Source organism: Lycium barbarum, chromosome 1 (genome assembly GCF_019175385.1).
Source record: "Lycium barbarum isolate Lr01 chromosome 1, ASM1917538v2, whole genome shotgun sequence".
NCBI lineage: Eukaryota > Viridiplantae > Streptophyta > Magnoliopsida > Solanales > Solanaceae > Lycium > Lycium barbarum.
The window spans coordinates 164,411,646-164,424,462 of record NC_083337.1 but is presented as its reverse complement, the minus strand read 5'-3'; the positions used below and the strand labels follow the sequence as shown (position 1 = coordinate 164,424,462).

Sequence of the window (12,817 nt, the reverse complement as noted above, 5' to 3'; positions counted from 1 at the left end):
AATGGAATAATCGGATTCATGCAACCTGATTTGAACATCACCCTAAAAGTTCACGTATGTATTGAGAATTACTTACAAATATCACTTTTATTTTTTAGGATTAAAATATCACTTAATTATCATTGTCCTCAGAATATATTAAACACACAAATACAAAACCCTCTTTCTATCCTTATTGGCATGTCATGTCACATAAAACTCTATTTTTTAATAATAAATTTATTTAACTCTTTAAATCCATGTAATTCAGCCCAAATCCATTTAATTTAACTAACCAGCTCATGTCTTATACCCATTTAGCCATGTTTAAAAACATCAAAGAAGCGTAAGTTTTATATCCGATTTTAAATTTTTTGCATTTTACACCCTTAACGTTTATTTCCTTTTATAATCTTTTGTCCGGTACTCCTCAATTGAGTATTTTATATATGCCATGTGTTACAAAACCATTCATGTAATAACCCAATTTTTAAATAAGGGTTTAGTTGGTAATTTTAGCTAAAAGAAATTTAAAAGAAAAGAAATTCGTAATTAGAATTAAAGAGAAAATAGAAAAAGAAGCCATTTAGTGGGCAAAGCCCAAAAAGGAAAAAAAGAAAAAAAAGGAGGGGGGGGGGGGGGGGTGTGGCTTTAAAATTCTGATGGCGTGAATCACTAAATTGCTGAAAGAAAAAAAAAAAAAAAAAAAAAAGGGGAAACGTGCCAACAGAAGGAGAAAAAACCAGTGGGACAAAGGAAAAGAAAGGGAGAAAACAAGAACTTTCATCCCAAATCATCAAGGTAATGACTCTAATCTTTTATTTAAGTTTATTACATAATTATGGGTGAATCTTTATGGTGAAAACATGGGGATATTTTGAGAAATTGAGAAAGTTTAGCTCTAGAGTTCTTCAACTAAAATCATTGATTTGAAAGGGAAAATAGCGTCGGATTTTAGACTTCTATATATCGTTGGAATCCTCTCGTTAAGGCCTTTCCGAAAACATAAGTCTTGTCGGGTTTTGAACACATTGACCAGAGGGCGTTTTCGTCCTTTAAAATTTGACTTTAACCGTTTAAGCCTCTAAAAATATAGAAGTGGTTTACCCTAGGGGTTTTGACCATTCTAAATCCGTTTTTGTGTAGTTTGAGGCAATCCGGAGACTCGAGAACGCAATTATGATTTATTGGGAAGTGTGCTTGAATTGTGAATTTGAGGTAAGTGAGACTTTAAGCTTTGGGTACTTGCTTTTCAAAACCCGTTTTAAAAATATGTTTTGTCTGCCTGGTCCATGTGTTGGGGCGAGCGTGTGCTTGGCAGAATCGGTGGTCCTTAAGGCCAACCGCATATACTTTATTTTCAAATAATCAAAAACTCTCTTTATAAATTATTTTGTGATGTGATATAGCTGTAAGCCATGCAGATATTGGTGCATTGTGTATGCTTCCCTTAGCATTGTGTATGCTTCTTGATGATATTGGGGCATTGTGTATGCTTCCTGACATATTTGGCACATTGTGTATGTTGTCGTGGATTCATAGTGTTGACTAATTCTTTAACTGCCACTTATAACGGTTTGTAGTGTAAATTGTGTTGAGATATATAATATATTTGATAAACAGTGGTTTGAACCTTGGTTGCTATTATATAATGATATATTCGTGTGCATAATATTTTTGTGCTTGTTGTGTGTTTGTATTTTCTAACACTTGTTCCAGGGGTATTTGAAGTGGCGGGTCGAGGATCTTACTGGGTTATATTTATTTATAACTCACTCCTGCATGTCCATGCAGATACTGTCGTTGAGAACGAGGCTGGTAATTGAAGACTTCGTGAGTGGATTATGTTGCTGAGGTGAGCCACCGCATTGTTCGTGGAGGCAGTCATTTCAGCTTTACCTAGTTTATTTCTAGTTATTTCTTTTATTTTGGGTTTACATGCCCGACACTCAAACTCATGTAACTCTGTTAGATGCCCCATGGTCTTAGCATGGGATGTGGGCTAGATATTCTTTTTATCTTAGCGTTGATTGGTTTTCATAAATCGATTATGAATTTGGTTGACGACTATTTCGCATTTTTATCATTAATAACGTTGTTGGACCTGCACTTATTTTCTTTTAGTGCTTTTGTAAATGATTAAGAGTATGATATATGGTTCGCCTGGCAGGTGGTGTTTGCTGGGTGTCAATCACGTCTAGCGGGTATTTTGGGACGTGACAATTCCAGCACATAACTTAAAAACGTTACTATGATTTTTTTTTTAAATAATGAAATCTGGAAAATTCATTTTGGTAGATGAACTAACAGTAACGTAGTTCGTGTATTTTCATTTTCTTTGTTTACTCCTTTAATTTAAACATTTAAAAGGCATAATTGACCATGAATAATGAACTTAATCTAAACCGTTAATTACCAATTGTATCCATGGCATATATTTTTTTTTTGCGTGTTTAATACATTCTGAAAAAAATAATGATAATTTAGTGATATGATAATCCTAAAAAAAAATACAAAAGTGATATTATAGGCAATTCTCACGTGTGACCTTGGGAAATTTACCCCCGTTATTATTAGAAAAAAAAAAAAGGAGTTCACTAGAAGACAAGGGAGGAAGGTGGACCAGAATGTCCAGATCCAAAATGGGACAGCTTGTTGTAAAAATACATCAATCCTTTGTTGATCATAAGAAAGGTACTACACTAAAACACTATTCATGATGAACCCACCTCCAAATTGTACAAAAACCTGCACCTATCCGATGAAATAAAAAAGATACTAAATTTTCGAAATTAGTACCAAAAAAGAATTAAATATAGGGCGGGTGAGAGTTGCTTAACTGTTCTAGGTTCATTCTTACCATTTAATTTCCTTAATGGTGATAATTAAAGTTGTCATAAATTTTTTTTCTATTTATTCGGCAGTGGCATTTGTTTTCTAGAATGATTATAGTGTACTAAGAATTCAGTTAATGTAGTGCCATACATCAGCATTTGGATAAGATGCTGGAGATATTTTATTAATATAAGCCAATGGGCAAATGACAAAATAGGAGAAAATAAATATGCATTGTCTTAAATGTGACATGATTTTAATTCTTAAAATTCTATAATTAAAAATCAAATAAGAATTGAAAGCAATGAATAGTGAGTACCTACTACACATGTTATACTTTGTGGATTGAATGTTGTGTTGTACTTTTCATTCAGCTGTTCATCACTTAACAAAGTAGCAGTTGTCTTTGATTATTCGCAGTATTTATGGTTATACATATGAATCATATAAGTTCGTAAAGAAGGAAAACCTTTTAATTATATACTACTACGACAACAACATACCCAATGAAATCCCACAAAGTGGGGTCTGAAGAGGGTAAAATGTACGCAGACCTTACCTCTACCAAGGTACAGAGGCTGTTTCCGGTAGACCCTCGGCATAGGAACAAGCAATTCAAAGCCAGACGAAAAAGGAATAACGAACAATCATGAAAACAGAGTAATACAATAGTCAAAGTAGAAGAAATAACAAATAGTAACAGAAATCGACGAGCAAGAAACTACAAGAGTAATAATACGACTACAAGCATAGAAGGATAAGCGTGACAGTACTCAACTACCTACTAACCTTCTACTCTAATATGCGCCCTCCAAAACCCCTTATTTAAGGTCATGTCCTTGGTAAGCTGGGACTGCGCCAAGTTCTGTCTAATCACCTCTCCCCGGTACTTCTTCGGTCTACCTCTCCTGAAACCGTCCATAGCCAACCTCTCACACCTCCTTACTGGGGCATCCGGGCATCTCCTCTTCACATGTCTGAACCACCTCAGTTGCACTTCTCGCATATTGTCCTCCACCGATGCCACTCCCACATTGTTCCAAATATCATCATTTCTAATCCTATCCCTCCTAGTATGCCCACTCATTCATTGCAACATCCTCATTTCCACTACTTTCATCTTCTGAACGTGAAAGCTCTTGATTGGCCAACACTCCACCCCGTACAACATAGTTGGTCTAACCACCACTTTGTAGAACTTGCCTTTAAGTTTCGATGGCACCTTCTTGTCACATAAGACTCCTAATGCTAGTCTCCACTTCATCCACCCTGCACCAATACGAATTGTGACATCATCATCTATCTCCCATTTCCTTGAATAATAGACCCAAGATATTTGAAACTTCCTATCTTTTGGATGGCCTGGATACCGAGCTTCACCTCCACTTCAGCCTCAGACGTCACGCCACTAAACTTGCACTCGGTCTTGGTCCGACTCAACCTGAACCCTTTAGACTCCAGGGTTTGTGGAAAATTATATCATAGTAGAAAATTAAGGATCATGTCACATTCTTAAAAGTTGTAGAGCACTAGACTTGGAAACTTTAAACAACGTAGCCTTTTACTCAGTATTATGAAATTAAGGATTATTTCACATTTTGAGTCCTAAGTGTGAAAAAAAATCATATTAAAAAGCGTTTCACCCTTATATAGGCTTCAAATTGGTGTACAAACCCGGATGGATCCAAAATAAAAAGTTTTACCATTGCTTGCAAATTAAGGATTATTTTACATGCTTAAACTTAAAAAAGATTATGCTGTAATCCTGGAAAATGTAACCAAGAAAACCTACTAATTTAGTTTTACTATTAAAGATGACAACCTTATAGAAGGAAAATTTGAAAATTTTGTTTAAGATTTGGGTAGAGGCCGCGCAAACACCGGCCCCTTCAGCCACAAATTATGACATAGGCTCAACCACTTGGGCCGACCTTAGGCAAGCACCCCACCAAAGTGCAATGGAGGTCACAAGCCCAAGCCATGGGTCTTGTTGATCACCCATCGACCCCGTTCAAGTAAGTATGTTTGCTTGAAGCTCCATCATATCCTTTTGTAACCTTGCGGCACCTTGTTTTCATTTGTCTCAGCCGGTGTGGAACAAAGCTCACACACTTAAGTAAAAAATGACTTCTCAAGAGTTCCAATTTCGTGCTTTTCCTTCTTTCTTTATTTGATCTTTTTGTAGTTAGATGAACTTCAAGAATGAAGTTTGTAATGTAATAGATGTGTATATATATATATATATGAAGACTGTAAAAGTAGGAAACATAGAATTTCTCTCCTTTTTTTTCTCACCAAGTGAAACACATTATGATATCTAGATCGTATATAGTTGTAATAAATAACAAAATAGTCCATAGAAGCTATACGGAAGATGGTATTAGTCATTACGGGGCTTGTGATTAAGCAGCTCTTGATTACCTAGCATCTAGCCGTAGGATATATGAAGGGGGAAAAAGGATGTCAAAAGTATATATGTTCTGTAGCTTCAGTGATCGGTGTTCTGATAATTAATATTAGGCAAAATACATTAAAACACCCCTAAACTATACCCCAAAAGTCATTTTCACACTTAAACTATCCTGGCGACCCATTACACACCTAATATATAAAAAAGTGATATTTTTTACTCCCTCATATAATATGACCAGTTGCACTAGGGGAGAGTGTACACACTCTCTCCCCACATCAGCGCCACGTTAGTCCACATCAGCGCCACGTCAAAAAATCCTTTAATTTTATATTTTTTTCCTTTCCCCTCCTCCCCTACCCTCCCTTTCTTCTTTATCCCTTCCTCCCCCACCAATCCGCCACCACTTTCACCACCACCAATCCTCCAATAATTGTGGACAAATAAATTTGAACGGAGGGAGGATTAGTAATTTTACTACAACAAACAGAAGCATCCACAACAACTATATAGACACAGCTGATCATAATCTATATACAACCCACACACATGTCTACAGACCTCTAAGAGTAACAACAGTGAAATATGACGGGACAGGGCCCCATCGTACCCCTGGACAAACATATATATATATATATATACATCAGAAGATCTGTACCAAAAATCTAGGCTCCGGAACAACGGAACTCTCCAAGACAGCTAGATGGAAATCCTAAGCTGGGGATCACCGAATCGAGCGTCTGTACCTGCGGGCATGAAACGCAGCCCCCCGAAGAAAGGGGGTCAATACGGAATATGTACTGAGTATATAAAGCATGAAATACAGTAAAAGGGATCATAACTAAAATGGGGAGTACAGGAGACAAGTATAATATTCAGAATACCAAGACACTAGCCCTTTTGAAACATAAATCATGCATGTCAATATCATATGTCATACCCGGCCCATTATGGGACTCGGTGAATAAGGTCGCCACCTACCATCCTTGGCGCCATAAACACATCATAACTCCATAATCACATCATAACGCCATTATATATATATATATATATATATATATATATATATATATATATATATATATATATATATATATATATATATATATATATATATATATATACCGTACTCAGCCCTCTAGTGAGGGACTCGGTGAACAATGCAGTGAAACTGTACACGAAAACGTATCCTGGCCCGGAACTCAGTGAAAGATATGTTGAGGCATGCACGAGTAGAGTAGTGAGCAACCATATGCAAATTAAATCATATTTGATACTCAATAGAATAATCAAAACGAACTGTCATTTGAAAATCAAGACAATAGTCATATCAAGTATCCGTCGAATATCACTATGGATTTTATCAAAATAGAACTTCTGGAATCACATACACGTATCAAGACATAATGAAATAACTTATGGAAATCAAGAACATTAGCCATCCTAGTGGCTCTAAGAATAGGAACTTCTTTTGGAATCATATACACATCGTCTGTTCATTTCATAGAGATCATACCAAAAGAAAGAAGGGTTAACTTTACATACCTGTTTAAGGTTAATCGTAATCTCGTTCGCTTCGTCGCCCCTTTAACCTATTTAATATAAAGGTAACGCTATCGTTAGTAAACTATACTTCCTAGCTCGTAAATTTGTAACCAATCGCCTATAGGACTCATTCTTTAACTTATACTTTCTTGATTAGGGTTTTTCATTAGTTAAGGACTTAATGAAATCGGGCAGCATTTCCCCTATATATTTGCCTAACCCGAATTTCCAATTATCCTCTTGTTATTACAGAAATACCAACAATAACAGCAATAGAGATATGCATACAAAATTCTTACAATTCAGCCCATAAACAATTCTAACAATCCAACAACCCTTCTTAATCCTTTTCAACCCACAATTTCATATAACAACGATTTCATGCATTTTCTTACTTCCAATTTCATCCAATCCAATTTTAATAATTCCATTACAACACTATTAATACAAATACACCACAAAATAATAAAATCTTACCTAAATTTTCTCGGAGGAATTTCTACACTTAATTGCTCCAATTTCACAATTTCTTCTTCCTCAACTCAATATCCAATGTTGCTACCACCTCCTTGAACTTGTAATGCACTTGAAACTTGATCAAAACATTCAACAATTTATTTTCTCCTAAATCACCATGGCTGGCCGAGAGCAGCCATGGGAGCTTTAATTTTTTTCCAACTTGATTTTTTTTGTGAAATGAAATCAAATGTTGATTTCTTCATTTGCCACTAGCTTATATATGGTTTTCCATATGTTGACACGTCTACCCCCTCTAATGACTCACCAAAAATATTTTGTTGAATTGTTATTTTTTTGTTTTTTTTTTATTTTTTTAATAAAAACGGGTGGGGCCCACACATAGTAATTAGGTTAATTAATTTTAATTAATCACTAATTCTTACTTAATAATCTAATCACAATTAATTAATCCCTAATCTCTAATAATATTTCTATACTAAATAAAATTTATAAACAATTTGTGTTCTAATTAAAATTGAAAATTAAAAGTTCCTATTTCGTATTCGAAAATAATCCTGTCTTTAACTTAAGTCGATTAGCTTGCGAATAACTCGACGTATAAAAATACGGGATATAACAGAAGTGATGAGATCTCAGTAAGTTATGTCGAATTGCGAACCGATACAAATGATATCTCATCGATGATATCTTTGATACAATAGTGTGCGCTCTATTGTATAAGGTTGTGAGGATCTAACTTCTACATCTCTTAAAGCATGCTGACGTAGAAATAATTACCACGTGAAATTATGCATCTTGGTAAGCGTAAAGTTTATTAGACCTGCAGTTTAGACATCAGAAGGCGTCACACTATTTATACTGATGGATGTTGTCACAGTCTATTTGACTTACTTGACAAAATTTCTGAAGGATTCAAAATGCCTGAAGCATATAGAAGTTCCTGGGAAACTTGTTTATAATCCTTAAATGGATTAAATGAATCAAGGCTGATGTATTGAGATCGCCCTAATGAATATTCATTGACGAAGGGTACAAAGATGATTTTGTTTACCCTTGTCTCTTTATGATGATCAGAAGCTTTCATATTGTTGTGCAAGTTGATGACTTCAATATTATTGGAGCTCTTGAAGAGTTTCCAAACGCATTAGATCATATCTGCCGAAAGAGGTTGAAATGAAAAAAAAAATTGAATTGGTCCCCAAGTACCATATATTTGTGCAGTTGATGCATTTATATATCTTGCTATAACTACGAGCATGATATAATTTTACTCCAACATGGAGATATTGAAATAGAGCAACTGCACATTGCAAATGAAAGTCCTGACATGAATGTATTTGTCGTAACAATTATTGTCAAGTGTTTTGGATATACAGGGTATTCATCTGATCGACGTAAGAGTTCAATCCAGACATGTTATCTATTTCCATGAAGGATTACTGTCATATCATGTTGTTTACATGATCGTCAAATCATACAAAGACAATAAAGCAAGTCAAGCATGTACTTGTCGTGATTGCAACAATATTATATGGCGATGATGTAACTATATCTAAGGAAGGAAGATGCATATCATCAACCAGTTCGTCAAATGATCATTTAATATATCTGATCGCAAATGCTCTGCCAACCTCAAGATTTGATAAGTTGGTATACAAGATCAGAGTACATCATCTTCAAGAATTATGCGATGCTTTAATCAGGGGGAGTAAAATACGCGTTGTACTTTTTTTCCCTTAACCAAGGTTTTGTTCCATTTGGGTTTTCCTGGTAAGGTTTTTTACGAGACAGCTAGCAATGTGTATTACTAGATACGTGTACTCTTTTTCCTTCACTTGGATTTTTCCCACTAGGTTTTTCCTAGTAAGGTTTTAACGAGGCACAAATCTATCAATGAATATCCAAGGGGGAGAGTTATAAATACACCGTATTGTGGATGTCCATTCAAATACACAGTCATCTGGATAAGCTTACAATCAAGCAGACAACTTGCAAGTAGCTCAAGCAGGCAGCTTGCCGGCATCTTCTGAAAAGCCTCACAGCAGCTTCCTGAAATGCCTCGCAGCAACTTCCTTTCTTTTATAAATAGAAAGTCAATTAAGTTCATTTATATAACAATTGAAAGAGTAATAAAATCTCTCTCTCCCCCCTCAACTAGTTTGATTATATCTCTTGTGTCGTGTACTTTTAATATTATTTTATAACAAGAATAAGTTTTTAATTTTCTACTGCACTGAAAGAGAGAAAAAAAGATCCTAGGAAGATTTGTGTATAATGTAAACTTTTCAAATTTAGGGACAAAAGTGAAATAGGTGTTAACCGGAAGGAGTATCGGTGAAATATGTTGGGAAATTCACTCGTCACCTATTAGCGATTGGATGATTTCCTTATTTTAGGCTAGTTAATTTCCTTGTTGCCCTTGTCTCTTCGTCGACGCTACCTTTGCTAATCGCCGTCAGCTCTCTCTCATTCGCTTTCCAAGTAAGTCCTATCTCTCAATCTCTGTGGACCCACGGTTTTTCCTATTATGTTACTAGGGTTTAATTTATCTCTAGTCTGTGATTTGGCATTCCTCTTGTGTAAATGGATTGCCTTTGGATCCGTTTTTTAATTTATTTATGTCTGTTTTAAGAGTCGGATCTATTTTTGTCGTGGATTGATTTGATTCTTTCGCGGCTGGTATAGCCCGATAACACAACTACTTTTTTCTTTTTATTTGGATTTGGTTCATGTATTTAGGTCTGCTCCAAAAGTATAAGTTGAATTCGACTCGATAAAGATCATAATTACATGGGTTGACACCAGTTGTTCAACTCCACAGTTCGAGTTACATTGGGGTAATTAAGAACCATAGCGTGTGTGAAACAATAATAATTATTGGTCAATCAAGTGAGTTGAGAACCATCAAGTCTCGGTTCAATTTCCTGCACTAGGTGGTGTCTTCCCATTTGTCCAACCCTAGGCAACTGTGTTGGTAGGAGGTAGCAGGTATCCTATGGAATTTAGTCAAGGTGGCCGGACATCACGGTTTAAAAAAAAAGATAGATTATTGGCGGTTTTTGGTTTCTGGTTTGTGATATTATTGTCTAGTAGTTTACCTTGCTATTTATTGGAGCCACTTTGTCCAAGTATTTGTGAGTATTGGTGAGCTGTAGGACTATCTCAATTCCTTGTTAACACGAGGATGAACGATAAGGTTGCTCAGGTAGAACATTCTTGAGCAATAAGTGATAAAGATATGACTTGTTTGCTAAAGCTAAGCTATGCAAACAAGAGAATAACAACTACAGCATACCTATTGCAATCCCACAAGTGGGGTCAAACGTTACCCCTACCTTTGCAAACGAGAGAATAAGGGACTGATAATACAGTCTGGTGAAAGGGCTTTGTCTTAAGTCAACCCATGCCTATTACCCATTTTTGCTGCAAAAATCGCATAAACCACAGAGCTAATTGGCTTATTGATTAAAACATGGTTGTGGTTGGACTTAACATTTCTGTAGTCATGTATTCTTTGATGCTAACATGAGTGCCGACACCGCCTTGGCTTTATTTTTTCATCCTGACTTAACTATCTACCAAAATATGTTATCAGAACATGCCCTGTGTTTTTTTATCCTAGTTCACTTAATCAGTGAAAGTGATATTGTACTTGTTAAATTAGAATTTGAAGGTGCAAGCCATGGATGTCATATATGCTCAGTGCTTTTTGCTTTCCATTTCTTACCATTAGACTAGTTCCGTTGAACTTGATTCCACCAAAAACCATCTCACTTCTCACCCTTACAGCTTGACTAAGCATCTATTTTCTCTTTTCATTCTTCTTCTTCTTCAAGAGTTACAGTCACTATTGCAACTTACCGAGATTCATTTGAGAAAACAGAGACAATTCTCACCCACAATGGAGATCTCACAGGGTATTCCACCACTTTTTTTTTTTTGTGTGTGTGTTTGTGGGGGGGGGGGGGGGGGGGGGGGGGACGTGCTGTCTTTGTCGGTTATGCTATCTTATTAGTTTTCAGCATATGTGATGCCTTGAAGAAAACAAGTCTCAGTTTCTTGCTATAGAAAAGAGCCTTAATTCCGTGAACACCCAGATCAGTCTGTCTTTGCTTCTCTGTTGTAACTGGAGACCTGTATTTGCTGGTTATCTTTATTCAAATGACTGGGTGGTCTGCCAGCGCGTTCGGCCATGTGCATTTCATGCACTTTTACATGTTACTTTATGCTGATGGACTCTTCTTGTTTCTCGACCACAAGTTCAATTGACACCCCCTCTCTAGAGTAAATTATTTTATGCAAAGCTTGCTTTGGTTATTTTAGCATCCATGAAAGCTTCACTTATTTCCTACCTCACAAATACACTAAAACGTCAAACAAATTCTGTTGCAATGGTAAAAAAAAATAAGGAAAGGAAATCATACAAGTATGCTCATAAGAAAAAGTAAGGAATGTTGCAGACCGCTCAATTGGATATCAACCATCCTAACGTGGAGCAGGTTAAACTGATTGATATATTCATTTTATTATGAGAATGTAAATTTACTAGTTACTGAAAAACGCAGGATGTCAGAAGAAACACCTTTCTATCCCAGAGAAAAGCTTGTTGAGAAGCAAAAGTTTTACCAAAGCGTTCAGAAGCACACATACTTGAAAGGTCGTTATGACAAGCTTACCTCAGTGGCCATTCCAGCTGCCTTGGCAGCTACTGCTTTGTTTATGATTGTGAGTTTCTTTCAAATTTCTAGATTGCTTTATCCTGTCTTGAATCAAACTCTAATCAGATCCTGGATGATGTTTCAGGGGAGAGGGATCTACAATATGTCTCATGGCATAGGGAAGAAGGAATAAATGTTGGCTTATGCTAGGCCCTATGGCGGCTTATTGAAAGGAGATAATCTCAGTCCTGTTTGTTCTTTGTGGATTTTTAATTATCAGTTGCTAATACTAGTCACTTAGACGCAAACAATAGAGCGTGGCGTTGTATGGCATATGCTATCAGTACTTAGCAGCATAACACATTTGCTCACCTGTTTGGGTTTTTGCATATTTGTATTAAACGGTGTTGGCGTGGAAATAAGCATGTCAAGTAATGCATCTCGTTTATCCTATTTATAACAAAATGAGAAATCCCGTCCCTCATTGACCCCTAGTCTCCAAGATAAGGAGATTAAAAATAGTAGCACCAAATTAGAATTTGAAAAAAAACATAGATTGTTCCCTTAAACTTCAATCGTGATTGTTACCAATATATCCTGCTTTGCTTTTACTTAAACATGTTGTCACTTGTACAATGTGTTACTGTATATTTTAGGCTAAACCATCAGGTTTTCCAAGCTCTAATCCCTTTTTATTTATTCTAAGCCTACTTTTAAGTTGATTTTCATTATGTACTAACATTAGTGTATATTAAGTTGATCATTTTATACCCTTTGAGAGGAATTAAATCCCACGCTAAGATGAAAACTCCGCAATTTACTCGATCAAAGGTGTCTACAAGGATCAAAGCAACAGCAACATACCCTATGTAATCTCACAAGTGGATCTGCAGAGGGTAGTGTGTATTCA

The 12,817-nt window shown here is 35.9% G+C and overlaps 1 protein-coding gene and 1 non-coding gene across 2 annotated transcripts; one reads left to right on the top strand and one right to left on the bottom strand.

The window, feature by feature from the left end:
• Positions 1 to 4,677: 4,677 nt before the first annotated feature.
• On the bottom strand, positions 4,678 to 4,837 carry LOC132618336 (U1 spliceosomal RNA). Its single transcript, XR_009574062.1, has one exon. It is a non-coding gene; the product is annotated as a U1 spliceosomal RNA (small nuclear RNA).
• Positions 4,838 to 9,572: 4,735 nt separating this feature from the next.
• Positions 9,573 to 12,379, top strand: LOC132604382 (uncharacterized). Its single transcript, XM_060317876.1, has 3 exons — positions 9,573 to 9,730; positions 11,815 to 11,974; positions 12,053 to 12,379. Exons 2-3 carry the CDS (start codon positions 11,816 to 11,818, stop codon positions 12,098 to 12,100), a joined length of 207 nt encoding a protein of 68 aa, XP_060173859.1. The 5' UTR covers positions 9,573 to 9,730; position 11,815; the 3' UTR covers positions 12,101 to 12,379.
• The last annotated feature ends 438 nt before the right edge of the window (positions 12,380 to 12,817 follow it).

What these genes read in the sequence shown, in the direction of transcription:
- LOC132604382 (XM_060317876.1), top strand. Translation starts at nt 11,816, where the DNA reads ATGTCAGAAGAAACACCTTTCTATCCCAGAGAAAAGCTTGTTGAGAAG. An exon ending in CTACTGCTTTGTTTATGATT is followed by an intron (nt 11,975 to 12,052) that starts GTGAGTTTCTTT and finishes ATGATGTTTCAG; the next exon opens with GGGAGAGGGATCTACAATAT.